The sequence below is a fragment of the Sminthopsis crassicaudata genome, chromosome 2, assembly GCF_048593235.1.
Source record: "Sminthopsis crassicaudata isolate SCR6 chromosome 2, ASM4859323v1, whole genome shotgun sequence".
Lineage (NCBI taxonomy): Eukaryota > Metazoa > Chordata > Mammalia > Dasyuromorphia > Dasyuridae > Sminthopsis > Sminthopsis crassicaudata.
The window spans coordinates 227,701,526-227,721,116 of record NC_133618.1 but is presented as its reverse complement, the minus strand read 5'-3'; the positions used below and the strand labels follow the sequence as shown (position 1 = coordinate 227,721,116).

The 19,591-nt window shown below is 38.1% G+C and overlaps 1 protein-coding gene across 3 annotated transcripts in view; it reads left to right on the top strand.

The window, feature by feature from the left end:
* Window positions 1-19,591, top strand: part of SCARA5 (scavenger receptor class A member 5) — a 121,414-nt gene that overhangs the window by 13,968 nt on the left and 87,855 nt on the right. For all 3 annotated transcript variants that reach the window (XM_074288406.1, XM_074288407.1, XM_074288408.1), the window contains exon 3: window positions 10,411-10,539. In XM_074288406.1, coding sequence (XP_074144507.1) covers window positions 10,411-10,539 — 129 coding nt within the window. The remainder of the gene's footprint in view (window positions 1-10,410; window positions 10,540-19,591) is intronic.

Below are 19,591 nucleotides of genomic sequence, written 5' to 3'. Positions count from 1 at the left end.
CCTAAAGATGAGAGTTTGCTGTAGTTTGCTTTTATAAGGAGAAAACATCTCAGTAATGAGATAGCAATCACTCAACACATTATTAACCATTTACTCTGTGGCACAAATTCTGCTAGGGATATATATCACAGAGAGAGTAAGGAAGAATCCAGAGGGAAAAAGCTCTACATCTCTCAGGGACATCACAGTGGGACACGTATCTTCTCCCCCTTGTCCAAGGTCCTGATTTCCAGGTCAGCACTTCATCCTCCTAACCTATTCTAAAACTAGAAAGAATGAATAGAAAAGGGGTTATTGTTATTTATTTTACCAGGAAATGTACTAAGTTCTGAAGCTACAAATAAAAAAAGAACTTATGTTTTACCAAAGAAGATAGCACATATGGGAGAATAAAGCTAGGAAAGGGAATTTTAGTCTGGAGAATTCGAGAACGTTGCAGATTTGATGCATAAGACAAGCAATTTACATGCTCTTTCTAGAAGAGAAGACATTATTGATTTGATTGTTGGGCCCAGAACAAGAGATGGAAAAGGGAGTTCAGGGTTCAGGTGCTAAGGGAAATACTTATGTGCAGGCAGATTGCCAGTTGGCCTGGGTAAATGATTGAGCGAAAAGTGAAACCTGGAGTCTGGAGTCATCTACATGTAGGGAGCTAGTATGCATGCATATATATATAGCCATAAATTAAGAGAGTAGAACCAAAGATTAGTGGATTAACTTTTCCAGGTATTGGGGGCATGTCTTTTTTAGGTCCAGTGTGTAGAATTCCTGGTCTAGAATGAAGGATTCTGGTCTCAGTGGGGGAGAAGTAGGTGATGTCTTAAGATAGATGTCAAGAGGGTTATGGGTGAATAGAGAGACATTTTGTGTTACTTTACCTTAAAGAATAATTGTTATTCTCCCATTCTGTGAAAACATCATGGGGATGATGAGCTTTGAGAGGAACTTTCAATGAACACAGAGATGTGACTAGTGGCTGACCTTTAGGAGGTATTTCAGATGTAACATCTATCTTATTTGTTTTGGCTTCATCTTTACTGGCACCAACCAAATAACAAAAAAGAAAGAAAGATTTTTCTATTCAAAGACTTTGGCTCATTCATTCCATGATCCATTCTTTCAAAATTTATTGAGCCCTGTTATGTGTAGCCCTGTGAATAAACAAAGATATTTAGGCTATATCCCATGACTTCTTGGACCTTACAGTTGAGTTATTCCTTATCAGTTCTTTCCTTCATTTCCTCTCAGATCTCCCACTTTGTCCATTCAGTCCAGTATACACAGCTCAGAGCATGATGCAACTTTACCACAGGCAGGAAATTTGGGAGACAAAATACATGTAGCCCAAGTAATACACAATTACAACTTCACAATTGTTTAGAGCATTAAACTATCATTCCTTCTAGGCTTACTGACCATTCTGTTGTTACCCACACTGTCATTCCTCTTTATGTCACAGGTCTTTCATTTGACTTCTGATCTTAACCTGGGAGCTATAGTTTAGAGTCTTGATTTTGATTTATTTTTCACAACATGATATTAGAGGGAAATTTGAATTAGTTACAGCTATTATGGAAATTAAGCTATATATTGCACTGAATAATTATTTGTTTTCCCAACCCTATCTATGTCACTTTAGATTCATTAACCTACAATTAACTTTAAATGCTCTATCACATAATTAGCCACTTAAATTGCTACTTACTTGAACCTGAATGGACAACTCACTTTAGTCTAAGTTGAATTGTAACAGACATATTATAACAATAGCATACCCCATATGTATTGCTTTTAAATACAAAGCTCTGTCCTAAGTATAGTTTCATACCAATAGGAATCCTTATTTAAAAGCTCTAGAGTTAGTTTTAGAGTTTTTACCCATAGTTCTATTGTGAGGTTTCAGATCAAGCTCTGAGCTTAAATCTTCTTTCTGGTCTCTGGAGAACTCAGGTTTGTCCCCATTTGGACTTCAAGTACATCAACTGATAAGTTCTTCTATTGTTCTCCTAATCTAGGCCCTAAAAAAAAAGGAATGAAAGAATATCTAGTTCTAGGGATATGGTCTTGGGATCTCTTGAGTGGTGACAACAAAGATTGAATTTGTAATGTACCATAAGTGAGATAAGATGATATTCATTTTCTTGTCACTTAACTTTCTCTGCTCACTAACAATTCTCCAGAACTAGAAAGGTCTATTCCATCTGATCTTCACCATAGACTCCCTAGAGGCTATCTCTCCTTCATTTTCTTGCAGTAGGCAATTTATTTTCTTATTCTATTTTTATCCTGGTTACTTTTTAAATCTCTTTTAATCTCTCATTGTTGTTTAGTCCTTTTCAGCTATGTGTGACTCTTGATCCCATTTGGAGTTTTCTTGGCAAAGATACTGGAATCATTTGTCATTTCCTCCTGACCCCCTTTCTTTCTGATGAGGAAACTAAGTCAAACATGGTTAAGTGACTTGCCCAAGGTAACATAGTTAATAAAAGACTGAGGTAAGATTTGAACTCATATTTTTCTGATTCCAGGCCAGAAGACTTGGCCACTGAGCCACCTTACTTCACCTTTCTTTCTAAAGAATGATAGATTGAGGGGCAGCTAGATGGAAAAGTGGATAGACAAACTGTCGCTCTTTGCAGATGATATGATGGTACACTTAGAGAACCCCAGAGATTCTAATAAAAAGTTATTAGAAATAATTCACAACTTTAGCAAAGTGGCAGGATACAAAATAAATCCATATAAATCCTCAGCATTTTTATACATCACCAACAAAATGCAACAGCAAGAGATACAAAGAGAAATTCCATTCAAAATAGATGTCGAGAGTATAAAATATTTGGGAATATATCTACCAAAGGAAATTCAGGAATTATATGAGCAAAATTACAAAACACTTGCCACAAAAATAAAGTCAGATTTAAATAATTGGAAAGACATTCAGTGCTCATGGATAGGCAGGAAGTGAATGTAAACTGCTAGCACTACGTCTTTCTACTCAGGTTACTTATACCTTTGGAACCCAATTCTTAATGTGCAACAAGAAAATTGGATTTACACACATATATTGTATCTAGGTTATACTGTAACACATGTAACATGTATGGGATTGCCTGTCATCTAGGGGAGGGAGTAGAGGGAGGGAGGGGAAAATTTGGAAAAATGAATACAAGGGATAATGTTATAAAAAAATTACTCATGCATATATACTGTCAAAAAATTTTTATAATTATAAAAGTAATAATAAAAAAAAGAAAAAAAAAAAAGAAAAGAAAAGAAAAGCAGATAGAGCACCAGGCCTGAAGTCAGGAGGACCTGAGTTCAAATCTGGATTCAGACACTTAACACTTCCCAGCTGTGTGACCTGGGTAAGTCACAACCCAAATTGCCTCAGTAAAAAAAAGAAAAAAAAAATCTATATATAGAGAGATAGATAGATAAATAGATTTAGAGTTGGAATTTCAGAAGTTATCTAGTGCAACCTTCTTATTGTACAGATGGAGACACTGAGGACCAAAGTGGCTAGATGACTCACCATGGTGACACAGTGTCAATGGTAGGATTTGAATTCAGATCCTCTGACTCCAGGGTCAGTGTTCTTTCCATCACATCATCCTACTCTCTCTCCCTGTGTATTCACCTGAGTCAAATGAACCTTTTGTCTCCTTAACTTGATTATCATATACCTCTTTATTACTGGATACCTGCCAAATATTTCTTGGTCCAAGTTTCTTAAAGGGTAATGATAGAACATTATTTATTAGGGTTCAATTGATGGTCAACAAACCACCATTTCAGGGGTTTGCTGGTCCAAAAACACAGGAAATACTTTGAAAGCTTAATCTATATTATTTCTATTTTCTTCATCACTTTCCTAAGTCTAGACAATCAACAAAAACATAAATCAAGCCCTGGTTTGTAGCATTTGCTTAATTTGGAGGCGTAACAGACTTGCTCTGAGAAATGTATAGAAGTCAGCTCAGACTGTTTAAATTTCCAGTATGAGCATTTCCATTTCAGGAGTGAGAAAAGTCCTTTACAAATATTATCCCATTTAATCCTCACAACCATGAAGTCTAGATGCTATAATTATCCTTATTTTTCAATTTAAGAAACTAAAGAAGGTAAAAATACAATGATTCATCAGGGCCACACAGCAGAATTTGAACTTGATTCTTCCTGACTCTAATATTCTATCCACTCAACATCACTGTGTTCCCTGACTGGGCATGCTGAAGCCAGAAATGGTAGAATGATAGAGACAGCAAGAAAGGACTTTCTGGACTGCTCTGAGGTTTTCCTTACAATTTTTAGTAATCTATTACGTCCTAGAGTCTTTGACCTTACTCACAGTTCAACTCTAGCTCCCATTCCCTGTCCCATTTCAGGAATGTTCTTCTAGAACCTTCTCCCTCCCAGACCACCTGTCCACCCCAATTTCTGAGTCTTCTCAGCATTCATGCTACCTCCCCAGGTCACTCAGAATTGATTGATTCAATTTCCCCCTATCATGTTTTCATTGGAAATGTGTCTGTCTCAAATCTTAGTCTCTCAGAACCAGACTCTCTGGATCCGAGGTGACTGATACTTAGCCAACTTACCTGATTAGCTAAAATACTGATGGGGAAGGACAAAAGAAATGATCCATGGATCCTTTCTCTCTGGTAAAAGGGGCTCGAGTATTAACTGGACTTGGAGGGGTCACCTCCCATCTAAAATGTTACATCGAGAATCCCTCTGCCTAGAATTCATTTCCTCCTTTTTTCTGTTCTTTAGAATTCCCTGGTTTCCTTCAAGATTCAGCCCAAATGACACTTTCCATATTAGGCCTTTCCTGGTTTCCCCAGTTGCTGGTGCCCCGACCCCCCACTCCCAGTTGCCTTGTCTATAGTTTATATATTACTAGATATGTGTACACGGCTATTTTTCCCAGTTGGAGTGTAAGTTTTTTAAAGAAATGGTGTCAAGTTTATCTTCAGTACTCCCTGGAACATAGTAGGAACTTAATAAATGCCTCTTAATTTATTGATTGATTTGTTCCCCCCCACACACCTCACTACCATACAACTAAGGAATTCCCTGAAGCAGAGAGTCACTCACACCCCCCCCACCCCACCCACTGCTACACCCAGCTTTTACAGTTACAATTGTTGGAACGGTAAAGGCAGGATGACCTTTCAGGCAGCTTGGCCCACTGGCCTGGCTGCCTACCAGAGGGGATAGCTATAGTCTTAGGTCATGAGCTAATTTAGTACCTAAGAGGGAACACTGAAAACACAAGCGTTACAGTTCTCATTGTGCCCCTTCCCTTCTACATTCTACTTCTTCCCCTCTCCCTGCCCCCAAGGCTGGCCATGAACTTGAATAGATCCCATCCTCTGTCAAGGGAAGGCAATTTTGGAGTCATAGAATCATAGAGATTGAAATGAATTTTAGATGTCATCTAGTTTAATGGCTTCATTTTACAGAGAAGAAAACTAAGACCAAACAAATTTGGTGATCAATAAGCTAAGATATAAACACTTTTGGAATTAGTTGGCTTGATTGGAATGCAGATCATCTTTAGACACCAATGTAAGAGCATAGGGGTTCTTCAGGGGTTCTTTATCTGTGGTTATTGGGTATACACTCCCTGGGAAAGATGTATGCTCTTACATATCTTAGGTGATGGACCATGCTGTGGTCTCCTGAGGTCTTGGACAGAGGGGAAGTAGTTTGTTCAAGCATATTGTTCTCCTTTTTAAAGAAAAAAGGAGCTGAGACTCAGACATTATCAATAAGTGGTAGAAACAGGTCTTATGAAACCCAGTCTAGAATCCACTTCAATTGCATTGTCTTATCACTCGATCATAAGGATTATGTAGCATCATTGGTACTCCATCCATGGTAAAGAGTTTGAAAGTCTCATCTGCATTTCATTTTCCTAAGAAGGTATTGCTACTGCCTGAAAAAGAAAATCAGTCTTTTTTTTGGGGGGGGAAGGCAACTGTGTTAATTTCTCTTTTCTCCCTTAGTTTTGTCTGCCTTCCTTGCACATATCCTTAAGTGTTTTGCCAGGATAATTCATGTTATTCTTTTTTTTAATCATAGGTGGAGAATGATCTTAAAAACCTTACGGCAAACCATTTAAATTGTTTTTAATGTATATAGAGATGTAACTGGAAAGAAATAATCCTATATGGGCTGCTTGGTAAGGGGATGAATTAAATGTAGATAATAAAAACTCAAATTTTTAAGACAATAAAGCACCCAGTCATTTGCATTTCACAACAGCCTTGTGAGATGGGTAATACAAGTTTTATGCCCATTTCAAAAATGAGAAAACTGAGGCTTAGGAGGTTTGTTTGTTTTTTAAAGCTGTCTTGTTTATCTTTGTATCTCTGTAAATGATAGCATTGTGACCTTGAAGGGATCTCTGAGGCCTGGAAAAAGTGAAATGACTTACCAAAGATCACATAGTGAGTTAGTGGCAGAGTCAGGTTAGCATCCAGGTTGGCTATAGATTCAGTGCTGGCATTCAACAAGATAGAACAGGGGCAACCAGGGGCAAGCTAGTCAAGTGAAGGGACAGTAAAATCATTCTGTTCTGAGTGGATAAAAATGTTTTTTCATGCCAGGAGTATTTGAATGTGTGCCATACCCAAGTCAACCTTTGGCCCCCTCAGAAAAGTGATGGAGAAAGCAGGAGTTGAAAATGGGGAACCTGGGGCAGCTAGGTGGCGCAGGAGCACCTGAGTTCAAATCTGTCTCAGACACTTAACACTTCCTAGCTGTGTGACCCTGGGCAAGTCTCTTAACCCCAGCCTCAGGGGGGAAAAAAAAAAAAGAAAGAAAGAAAATGGGGAACCTGGAAAGGATAATAGAAATTTTCTTTCTGCTATTTTAAGCAAACAGAGGTGTCTTGTGAACAAATTTATGTGACTGGGAGGATGGTGATTCAATAATAGGAAAATAATAGGAAAGTTAGGAAGAAAGATGAGTTTGGGGGGGGAAAGATGGAATTCAGTTCCAATACCTATGTTGAGTTTAACATGCCTACAGAACATCCAGCTTGAGATGTCTAAAAGGCTTTGGAGGTGTGAAACAGGGTCATAGAGAGACTTGCTAACAAAGTTGGTGTCTATGGTGGATTTGAGTCCAATTGCCATGCCTCTATGTTAAGTTCTTCTTTTCATTACCTTTCATACCACGATATACTGCTTCCCACTACTACATATCACTTTATAACACAATATATTGCTATATCCCACTATTTACCTCTCTTCCCTATTACATATCACTACATACCTTAACACACCAATATATACCACTTCAAACTACTACATAGTGTCTCATACGTACCACTTCTCATCACCATATACCACCTTATATCATTGAATACCCCTTCATGGCACTCTATACCATCTTAGACTACTATACACCAATTTACACCACCATATAGCACTTTATACCACTATATACCATTTAATATTACTTATCACTTCATATCATTACACACCACTATATACCACTAAACACTACTTCACAGCATTACTTATCACTTCTTACCTTTACATACCACATTATATTATTATACACAACTTCATATCTTTGTGTACTACTCTATTCCCCACTGCATAGTACTATGTCAGATGTCTCTGTTTCTCTCTTTCTCTCTCTCCCTCTTCCCCCCCTCTCCCTCTCTTCCCCTCTCTCCTTCTCTGTCCTTCTCCCTCTCCTTCTTTCTCTGTCTCTGTCTCTGTCTCTCTCTGTCTCTCTCTCTGTCTCTCTGTCTCTCTCTCTGTCTTTTCTCTCTTCTCTCTCTCTCTCTCTCTCTGTCTCTCTCTCTCTCTCTTTTTCTCTCTCTGTCTCTCTCTCTGTCTCTCTGTCTCTCTCTCTGTCTTTTCTCTCTTCTCTCTCTCTCTCTCTCTCTCTCTCTCTCTCTCTCTCTCTCTCTCTCTCTCTCTCTCTCTCTCTCTCTCTCACCAACAAGCATTCATTAGGCATCTTTTATATTCCAGACACTATGCTAGATCCTCAGATACAAAGCAAAAATAGTCTCTGCCCTCAAGGAGTTTACATTCTTTTGGAGAATCAATAGATACATACAAACATACATAGAAATGTTGCATAAAATAAATGTAAGGTCATTTTGTGGGTGAGGCTCTATTAGGAGAATCAGGAAAACTCATATAGGAAGTGGTACTGGAGCTGAACTCTAAAGGGAAGCAGGGATTGTAACAGGTAGAAGGGAGGAGAGAGAGCATCCCAGAAAGGGAGGCCCCTCTATGCCAAGGCAAGAGATGTGAGAGGAATGTTGCGCATGAGGAGCTGCCAGAGGGCCTGTTGGCAGTACATCTAGTGCATAAAGGACAATAATGTATAATAAGTCTGGGTGGATAATAATAAGGGTGGAGCTAGATAGACTGTGAAGGATTTTAAATGCCAAATAGTGAAGAAAAGATGCCTGCAAGGGCTTATGGCTGAAAGCCAAATAGAAGGCTTGGAGTCTTGGACAAAAGCCTGATAAACTTGGGACACCAAGAAAAGCCTAGGATGAATTAGAAAGATGTGTTCTCCTCAGGCCTCAGGGAGAAACCAAGGTTTGTCCAAGCAGCAATTAGCAACAATTGAGGTTTAGGGAGAGTGATAATTGTATAGTGCTTCAAACCACAAGTCCTGTTTAAGTCCTAGTAAATGCTGATTTATTGAAGACATTCCATAAGCAGCTCTGCTGCTTAATGAAATGCACATTTTTAAAAATACTTTTTTAAAGGATATAATTACACCTGTTCTAACTGGTTCTATAGAAATCACCACTATCCATCTTGTGGCAGTTTGTTTTAATTGTAAGAAAACGACTTTCAAGGAGGATTCTGGAGACCCCAAACCTTAGTCATTGGATCATAGACTTAGAGCTGTAGGGGATCTGAGAGATGATCTAGTCCAAGCTTCTCATTTTATAGATGACTAAAATGAGGTTAAATGATTTACTTAGGATCTCACAGCTAATAAATTGTAGAGCTGGGATTGGAAGCTAGATTCAATGAGTCAAATATTGCTTTTGCCAATATTGTTTTTTAAATTATTTTAATTGATGCCTTTATTGTCATACCACATTCATATCTGAATATATCTATCCCCTCACCTACTCAATAAGCCATCTTTTATTGATTAAGATTAAAGAACAAAATGGGGGAGAATCAGTCCAACAAAATCAATCAACACTCTGATCTCATCTGAAAGTATATATGATATTCCATCCCCATAAATTCCACCTCTTCAATGAATGGAAGGAGAGAATACCATTATTTTTAAAAAGTATTTATTGAGCATCAATAAGGCTTTTCGAAATATCCAAGTTGGTAATATCTCAGCTATGTGGGTTCAATTTCTGGAGAGAAAGCTTCCTTGGCAGACTAAGGCCAGGAACCCAGGTTGGACAGCAGAAAATTTGGCTTCTTATCCTGTCTCTTCTACAAACTGGCTCTATGACTTTGAGTAAGTCATTCAACATATCTGAGCCAGGCTCCTCAACTGAAAAGTGAAAGGGTCATATTAAAGTCACTGCCAGCTCTGAAGATTCTGTGGCTCTTCCTTTTGGAAGCTATGGAGACTATGGGAATTTGCAGAGGATAGAATGATGTTGTTTTTCTTGCTGTCTAATCTAAACTTCCCCTCTCCCCAGATAGACCAGCACAATGAAGCTTTGTAAAGGCTGATCCAATCTTACTGAAGTCTTTTGCTGTTGTTTGAATTGGCATAAAAAATGCGTGTATTAGGGTAGCAAGGGAGGGGAGGACAGGAGGGACGGAGGGAGAGAGACACAGAGACAGAGACAAAGACAGAGAGAAGGAGAGAGACAGAGAAGAAGAAAAGAAGATTAAGAAAGAGGAGGAGGAGGAGGAGCAGGAAGAAGAAAGGAAGGAGAGATAAAGGAGGGAGAGGGAGAGAGAGGGAGAAGGAAGGAAGAAAAGAAAGAGAGAGAGAGAGATGAGGGAGAGAATAAGAGAAGAGGGAGAGGAAAAGAAAGAATATGTGAGTAAGAGTTGATAATTGTGTCATTGAGATTGACCTGCATAGGTATCATGGAAGTGTTGTAGTATGCATATGTCAGAGGAGTGTTTGGGAGTAGGTAAGTGTGTGAGTGTGTGACATGAGGCTTATGGAAAAAATACGCCATCCTCCCTTCTTTGCAGAAGTGGGGGATCATGGGTTTGGAATATTCACACATCATCACTCTCCATTGATGGGTTGGTAGTTTTGCTGAAATTTTTTTTTTTAATTTTCTTTTTTATGAAGGATAGGTTCATTGTGGAGGGAAAGGACATGAAAGTAATGCTAAATTTTTAATTTTAAAAATTATTTTTTTAAAAAGAAAGTAGGCTCATGGAGTTTTCATATCTTCTTTTCCCCTAACCTTGTTCCTAGGTCCTGGAAGTAAGAGGAGATCAGGGAACTGCTGTGCCCAGCTTGGATCCTTGTCCATGCTGAAGTATGCTGTCGTTGGCCTCTATCTGCTGGTCTTCCTGATTCTTGTGGGCATCTTCATCATGGCAGGTAAGAGTAAATCTTTTACCTTTTTATAGGTAAACCATAGATCCTCAGGGCAATGGTAAGAGCAAAGAGACACAGCCATGACAGTTCATCACTGTAATCACAAGAATGTAAGCTCCTTGAGGGCAGGGATTGGTTCACTTTTGTCTTTGTTTTTCTAAAGTCCAGCACAATTCCTGATCGCTCATGAATGTTTTTTGAATGATGGCTCTCGGGGGATGTGACATCTATGACTTAAATTCAATTCAAGAAATATTTATTGAATGACTACCATGTCATATTCTGGTAGATACTGTAGGTATCAAGATAAAAATGAAAGAATACCTTTAAGGAGCTCCCATTTTAGTAAGCTATATCTTACCGCTATAAATTCCCTCCATCATTCTTCAGCTTCATGCAATCCACTTGATTCCTGTGCCTCAGTTTCTCAGAAAACCCCCAAACAAACATACAAACAAAAATCAGCAACTCCAGTTTAGCTTTAGAAGACTCCTTTACCTCTACAGGATGGATGCTTTACTGTTTGCAAAATGCTTTCACAAATCTGGGGAGATTTGCATGAATGAATTCAGAGTGAAGTAAACAAAGCCAAAAGAACAATATGCATAAAGATGATAACAATGTAAATGAAAAGAAAATTAAAAGGAAGCCAATTCAGAGTAATTAAAAAGCCCAGAATGGTCCTAAGAGAACAGATAATGAAATACATCTTCTTCCATATGATAAAAAGATACAGTCATCTAGGACTCAAGGTCATATGCATTGTCAAATATGGCCACTGTGTCTGTTGTTTTTATTTAACTGGATCCTTTTTAAAAAATTATTATAATGGGAGGATTCAGAGCAGAAGAAATTTGGAACAGAGAAATATAAACCATCACAATGACTCTGTCTTACAATCTATGTTCACTGAGCACCTATGGTCTTCTACCTTCTTGCTTGAAAGGAGAGAGGTTTCATCATCAATTCTTTTTTATTTTTGTATCCCCAGGACCCTTCAGAATGCCTGGCACATATTAGACACTTATCAAATGCTCATGGATTGGTGGCATGATTACCATAACTTAGTGATTAAAAAAAAAAAAAAAGCCTATTTGTAGATAGGTTTAATTATAATTTTGAAAATGAATGATACCTAATATTTCATAGCATATTTGCAAATTGCTTTACATATGTTTTCTCCTTTGATCCTCATAATGACCTGGTGAGGTAGGTGCTATTATTATCATTCCTATTTTCCATTTGGGTAAATTGAGGCTCAGAGAGGTTAAATGCAACTAATGTCAGGAGCATGTTTGAAACCCTAGTCTCTTCTGAGTCTGAGTTCAATTCCACCCTTCATGTGTGAAATGAGCTGAGTTATGAAAATGGGTCTATACTTCATTGTTTTTTCCTAGTCAAAGGGATGAGTTTTTACTTTTTACTTTTTAAAAACAATTCCTCGTGACCAATGATATGTGATGGCAAGGTGGATGATTGGGTTTAGAGTTCTGGAACAGGGCAAGCTTTATCCTGTATAATGGGATTAAATCCATGATCCTGGCTAGCTAATGCCATGTTCTTCCAAACCAATCAATTCAATTAGATTCCATAAGCATCTATTAAGTACCTACAATGTACCAGTTATTGACCTGGGTTCTAAGAGTAAAAGAGATCATTCTCTTAAGGAGTTAAAAACAATGCCACACTTTAAAGTTTGCAAAGTGATATACATATGTTATTTCACTTGGCTCTCCCAACAATCCTATGAGGTAGATTTTTTTATTATCTCCATTTTACAGAGGAGTACACTGAGGCTAAGATTGATTAGGGTCACATAATTAGTAAGTGTTTGATTTGCATCTCCCCCATGGTTTCTCCCTTTTGCTCTGATTTTTCACTCCTAATATAATTCATAAAACAATGTGCATTAAAAATAAATTAAAAAAAAAAAAAGAGTTTGAGGAAGGATTTGAATTTAGATCTTCCTGACTCCAGGTTCAGCACTCTGTTCATTCTGTTACATAGCTGTCAGTAAGGAGGTTACATTCTTTTAAGAACATAAAGACACAAATGATATTCTCTGCTTCCCCCATCCAAGGGTCATATTTTCAAGCCTCATCTTCCTCAGTAGAAGTATGAGTGTGCTTTAATTGGAGATTTCGTGTCAGAAAACCTGCCATGAACCAAATATGAATTCTGGTTCTGAATGAATCCATCATCTACCTCTATGACCTGAGACAAGACAGCAATGTAACCCTTTCAGGCTCAGTTTCCTCATCTATGGAAGGAGGAAGCCCCCTGAAGGTCCTGTCCCACTGGAAATCCCTGATTCTACATAATCACACTATAGGAGGCTCAGGCATGGCTCCAGCCTTGTCCAAAGGGGTGAAACCATCTAGAGAAGGGTGTGGTTAGTTAAAGCAGGGCATTTAGCCAGGCAGAAAGGGTGGGATCCTTGAGTTAGTCTTGGGCTAGGAATCCAGAGGTTAACATGGTTCTGGGGACCCAAGCAAGGCCAGTGACTCTTGCTACTAAATATTGGACAAAAAGCCAGGCAGGCCTTCTCGTAAGTAGGCTCACTTCTCACCAGGTGGGACTCTTCTCTTGGCTAGAGATAATGAGGAGGCTGAGATCTCACACATGCAAAGTTGAGGGCCTGTGATGTGGTGGTGTCTGTACCACCAACCATTAACCTGGTGGGCCTCCAACACTAACAAAGGCAGCACACTGGTGAGTCATCCCTCAGCCCGAGGGATGGTGTCCAAGGAGGGATGTGTGACGGCCAAGTCAAGCAAGCGGATGATTTGAATGCACTCTTGGGCCTCCCAGACAGAAAAAGGGGTCTTGGTTTTTGTGGGCTTGGCTGCCATGACCATAACAAATTTTCATAAGGTTTGGAAAGTGTCTCAGGTCAACAGAGAAACCAAGTTATTGTGCTATAATCCTTCGATTTTTTAAAAACACAATTTAAAAAAAATTATCAATACCTTTTGTTTTTACATATATCACCTTCATTTTCATATAGAACCTTCTACCTTCCCACCCCTCTGATATCCCTTGTAAAAAGAATTTTTAAAAAGAAACAAAAAAGAGTTCAACAAAACTAGCCAATACATCAATTAAGTCAAACAATATAGACAGCATTCTATACCTATAGTCCCTCTCCTCTTCTAAGAAGTTAAGATGATATATTTTCTCATCTTTTTTTCAGGCTAAGTCTAGTCATAATAATGACCCAGCATTCAATTGTTGATGTTCTTTCTACTATATTGTTGTAGTCTTGTATACTGTATATTGTTTTCCTAATTTCTTGTTCTGTTTAATTTACCCTGTATCAGTTCTTATAAGCCTTCCCATGCTTCTTTGTATTCTTCACATTGATTGTACATTTAAATATCATTATTTATTAATCCATTTCCCAATTGATGGGCATCTCCTTTGTCTTTATAATAATTTTCAGTAATAATTTAAACAAGAAGTAGTATGGTATAGTAGTTAAAGACCAAGATTTGAAACTAGAAAGACTATATATGCACACACATACACATATATGCATATATGGTTAATCAATAGGCAATAAACATTGATGAAACACCAGCTATGTGCCTAAGTAAGGAGGATACAAATATAAATAAGATACAGTCCCTGCCCTCAAGCAGCATAATCTAAGGGAAGGAAACACAAAAGAAAACTGAAGGGGTAGGGCAGGTACTTGGCTATGAGGCAAGGTCAAAGAAATCCAAAATGAGTACTTCCTGGTAGGAAATGAGGAAATGTCTGTCCTATCCCCATCTCCTTAAATGGAATTTGAAGAGTTAATGACCACACAACTCTGCTCCTGACAAATGATGTTTCAGCCTCCCCTCAAGTCAGGTTGTGCAACTCTTCACTGGCACATAGTTGTGTGACACTAGGAAAGTCATTTATCTTGTCCTTCCCTTCCCTACTTCCCCAAGCAAAAATAAAACTGGAGCATAGAAAGCTTTTATCAATGTTGAAACAATGATCAATTATTTGTTCCCATGCAGAAGTAGATTTGAATCGCATCCAGTGTGTACAGAACACAAAGTTAGGAGCCTGAAGAGATTCAAGATTTAGCTGATGTTCTCCGTGCCCTCCTATAGCTTCTAGTCTAGTAACAGCTAGACACTGATTAGTGTGAGTGACTTGCTTAGGGTCACAGAGCAAGGATAGATCCCTGCCTAATTACTCCCACTTATTCAGTGAATCATTGAATAAAGACAGAGGACTATCCTTGGGCAGGCACAGAAGACTTCCATGTTTTATGGGTTTCTAATAAACAGATCTGGGAAACCTAGAAACTTTTCTTTGGACTTATCATGACAGAGAGTGTCTTACTGAGCCAGGAAAAATGACAGTTTTTCCAATATTATAGCTATAAAACAAAACAAAACAAAACAAAAAGTTCTATGATACCAGTCCTATTCCCAGGGCAATAGAAAGGAACTTTAATGGTCTTATTATGCAATCTCACACCCATCCTTCAACAATCAACAAGCAATTATTAAGGTTCTATTTTGTGCCAGTTACTATGCTAGGTGCTGAGAGAGAAAAATGAAAGAGAAACATCCCTTAGGAAGCTTATATTCTATCAGGGGAGAAAACGTGAGTGAATATGTATGTGTATACATACATACAGACATAATAAAACATAATTTGGGAGGGAGGGCACTAGTATCCAGGGACACTGGGTAGAGGTTTCATTTAGAAGATGGCCCTTGAAAATAGAGGTAAAAAGGAAGGGTTTTCCAGGTATGTGACACAGGCAGGACAAAAAACACAGAGGCAGGAAAACCATAGTATGTTAGGGACAGCAAGAAGGAAAGGGAAGTAATAAGGTCAGAAGACTAGTCAAGACCACAGTAGTGAAGGGTTTTAAAAGTCAAACAGGGTAGTTTATATTTGATCCTAAAGGTAAGAGGGAGTCATTAGAGTTTATTGAGTAGGAGAATAATAGCATCTTCGACAGGTGGGAGGAGTTCTCAATTTCACAAGACAGTTTGTTTCATTATTAGACACTTTTAGTCATTATTTCTTAAATTGAGTAAAAAAAATCTAACCCCTTATAAGTTTCACTCATCATTCCTTGTTCTGTCTTTTTCTATATCAATGCAAGATAACTTTTCTCCCTCCCAACTTTTAAATACAGGATAACCCTGAAATCATAGTTCCTTTTTAAACCTGAATATCTTAAAAAGGCACTAAGACTTTTAGGACTTTCCTTATACATAAAGACAAACAACCTGACTCAAAGGAAGAATCAGTAGCTAAAGAATCAAAAGATCTGGCTTCAATAACTACTTCTATGATTTACTAGACATTTGACTTGGGATCTCAGTTTCCTTGACTATAAAAAGAGGGGAAGAGGTTGACTAAATCGTCTCTCTGAGGTCCCTTTTATTTCTCAATCTGTGATCCAAGGAAATATATGAAGACCAAACTTGTCTTTTATTTATCAGACTAAGCATTCCTAGTATATTCCTCTTCTGAAGTCATGAGCTTCTTGATCCATTGCCATTGTGGCCACCCTCTTTTATATGTTCTCTAGTCTGCCATTGTATCTCTCCAAATGGAATATTCAGAACCAACACAACATTCCAGATTTTGTCTGACCAATACAAGACTCTAAGGGATTGTTATTTTCTATGATCAAAATATTATCCTTCTATTAGCACCGTTTTTTAAAGGAGTTCCATAACACTGTTGACTCATTTAAACCTCTTTCAAAGCCAGGTCTCCCCTATCCTTTATTTCTATAATTGATTTATTAGGCCTCACTGAAAGTTCCCTGTTAAATTTAAACTTGATGGTTTTCTGCCCCATGTTCAAGCTTGTTGACGTACTTTTGAATCCCTACTATCCTCTTCCAGCTATTTTTCTTTTCTTGTCATCCAGAAATGCTTAAAACATGCTTTTCTATGTTTTCATTTAAGTCACTGATTTTTAAAAAGGGTCAAATTTGACAAAGCAAGGATACACTTCTGTGGTATACCACTAGACACCTTTCTTCAGGTTGGCCCCAGAGCCATTTGTCACTCTTTGGGCTACAACCATGGTGAATATGCCCAACAATATTATTATCCAGTCCTTGTGTTCTCTAAGAAGATGTTGTGAGGTTACTGTCAGATGTTTTCACTGCTTTTCCAGGGTCTTGGCTTATTTTACAGCTGAGAAAGCTGAGACCCAAAGAATTCAAATGACTTACATAATATTGCACAGAAAGCCAATTGCAGAGCTCAGACTCAAGGCCAATCTTCCATTCTTGCATTAAACAATCTCAGAGCTGGAGAGGACCTCAAGGGTCATTTAGATGAACTAAAACCTTAACAAGTGTCCTCTGCTACTCTGTAGTGCTCCTGACAAATGATGTTTTAGCCTCCTCTCAAGCCAAATAGTGTAACCCTTCATTGACACTTAATTGACACACTTAATAATTGCTTAATAATTGTTCTACAACTGACTCTCTTCTTTCTCCCCTTGGACAGCCCATTCCACTTTTTATTGTTGTTCAGATATTTTTCAATTATGACTGACTTTTCATGATCCTATTTGGTATTTTCTTGGTGAAGATACTAGAGTGGTTTGCAATTTCCTTCTTCAGCTTATTTTACAGATGAGGAAACTGAGGCAAACAGGTTAAGTGCTTAGTCCAGGGTCATGCAGCTAATATGTGTTAGACACCAGATTTTAACACAAGATGAATTTTCCCAACTACAGGTCTGATGCTCTATCCACTATGCAACTTAGCTGTATCTATTATAATTTTAGCTCACATCAATATAGGCACATTATTAAACATGAAGAAGATGATAGCACCCCATGTATTTCTGCCCTGACCAGGTCAAGTTGAGAGCAGTATGTTCCCTTCTTGGCAGGACATCAACATGCTGAGACAACATTGGAGGAGGGCGATCAGAATAGTGGAAGGATTGTAAAGATATTAAAAGAGAATTGGACAAGGAACTTGGAGATTTTTAGCTTATACTTGAGAAGACAAAAGAATTTTCTTCAAATTTTTGAAGAATCATCACACAGAACATACTTCCTCTGCATGGCCCAAGAGGGCTGATGTAAAAGCAATGAATGGGCATACCTGAGAGAAAGATTTCAGCTCAAGAAGAGGGGAGACTTTCCAGTTAAAGTTGCTCCAAAAAGTATTCGGGTGGTGCAACAGACAGAGGGCTGGGCAAGTCAGTTACTCCTGTTTGCTTTAGCTTCTTTATCTATAAAATGAGGATAATAATGTTGAAGGATGAGACAATGTTTAGGGGGTTCCCAGGCCAGTGTAACAGGTTTTGTGAAAGAATTTGCAGTTCCAGTCTACAAGTTAAGATTAGCAAAAAAAAGTTTATTGTGACACTAAGGGTTCTCAACAGGCTAGAATCCTGATTAGGAAGATAGCAGAGAATTGAGAGACAGAGTGCAATTTTATTTAGTCTTCTGTAGCCCCAGACTAAGGAGTGCTCTCCAGATGAATTAAGGGTTGTAGGCTGGGGAGAATTTCCAGATGAATTAAGGATGGAGGATGGTAAACTGAAGAGTAATCTCCAAGTGAATTAAGAGTTGGGGTTGGTGAGCCAAAGCCAAAAGATTCAGGATTTTCTGACCCTGGACCCCCACAAAGATCAGGGGACCCGAGAGTCCTATTACATCAATACAGCCCCTATCTCCCAAAGTTGTTGTGAGGATCAAATGAATTAATGTGTGTACAGTATTTTATAAATCCTAAGGTGCTATAATAATGCTAGATATTATGAACCATTGTCTTGTGTCCATCTTCGAGCCTAATATTTATTCAGTAAATTTATCTGAAAATCAAGTGTGAGCATTTTACATTTTATCATATTCAGTTACATTTCATTAGATTTGTTTCATTATTCTAAACTGTAGAAATCTTTAGGGATCCTGATTGACATGCTGCATGATTTATCCCTCCCAACTCTGAGTCATTTGCAAATGTAACAAGCACATTTCATCCAGATCATTGATTAAAATGTGGAGTAACACAGGACACGGAAGAGGAGAGATCCCTAATGTTCCTGATGAGGTTAGTGGTGAAGAGATTAGTGGCAGTCAGAGAATTGTTAAAATACCCTTTTGGTCAGCGCAGGGTCTTCATGAAAGAATTCATGAAACCTGAAATATTAATTGGCAAAAATGAAAATTTATTGTTGGATAGGAAGCCAGTTTTGCTAAGAGACTGATTTCTTTAGTAGCAAAGTTCTATTAGGGAAATGGAGGCTGACACTGAGAAGAGAATGCCTTCTCAGAGGGCAGAGTCCTAAAAGCAGAGCAAGCTGCTGTGGACCTTCTGCAAAAAGTGAGTTCAGAAACTGCCCTTTAAAAGGAGTCTTGAGGCTTCAGATTTCAGGTTGAAAGAAAGCCAAAGTTCCCAAGCCTAGATGCTTATCGGTATCTGGCCCAGATTTCCAACTGGAATTCAAAGAGCCTGGCTCCTCAAAACTTCAATAAGGTGCTCTAACTTATCTGGGGGAATATGTCTTCCCCAAGAGGGCTTGAAATCAAAAGGTAACAGTTTCAGAGTGATAATTTTAAAGGGAACACAGTTTCCCTCCTCCTTCATTCCCATCTAGAGAGCTTCCTTCAAGATGATATTAATTCACTCTTTACAACTGAATCCCCCTAACCACATAGACACTTATTGTTCATTTCTATATCTTTTCCAATAGGAGAGCATGAGAATTTTTTTTTCAAATGCTTAGCTGAAATTCAGGCATATTATGTCTCTGACATTACTAGGATTTATTAGGCTAGTAACTGTTTATAAAAAAAAAAAAGGAAATGAGGTGGACCTTGATAAATTCATGCTGGTTCCTAGTGATTCCTGCCTACCTCTCTTTTTAAGTCCCCCCAAACTCTCTTTTCAGTAATATAGTCTAGCACTGTGCCAAGAATCAATATTAAGTTAATTGTGTTTTAATTAAAAACTTTTATACTTTTCTCCTTTTTGAAAATTGTGCCAGCATTTATTTGATTCCAATCTTATAATCCTTACCCCAATTTCTAGAGATCGTGGAATCAAAGATTCAGA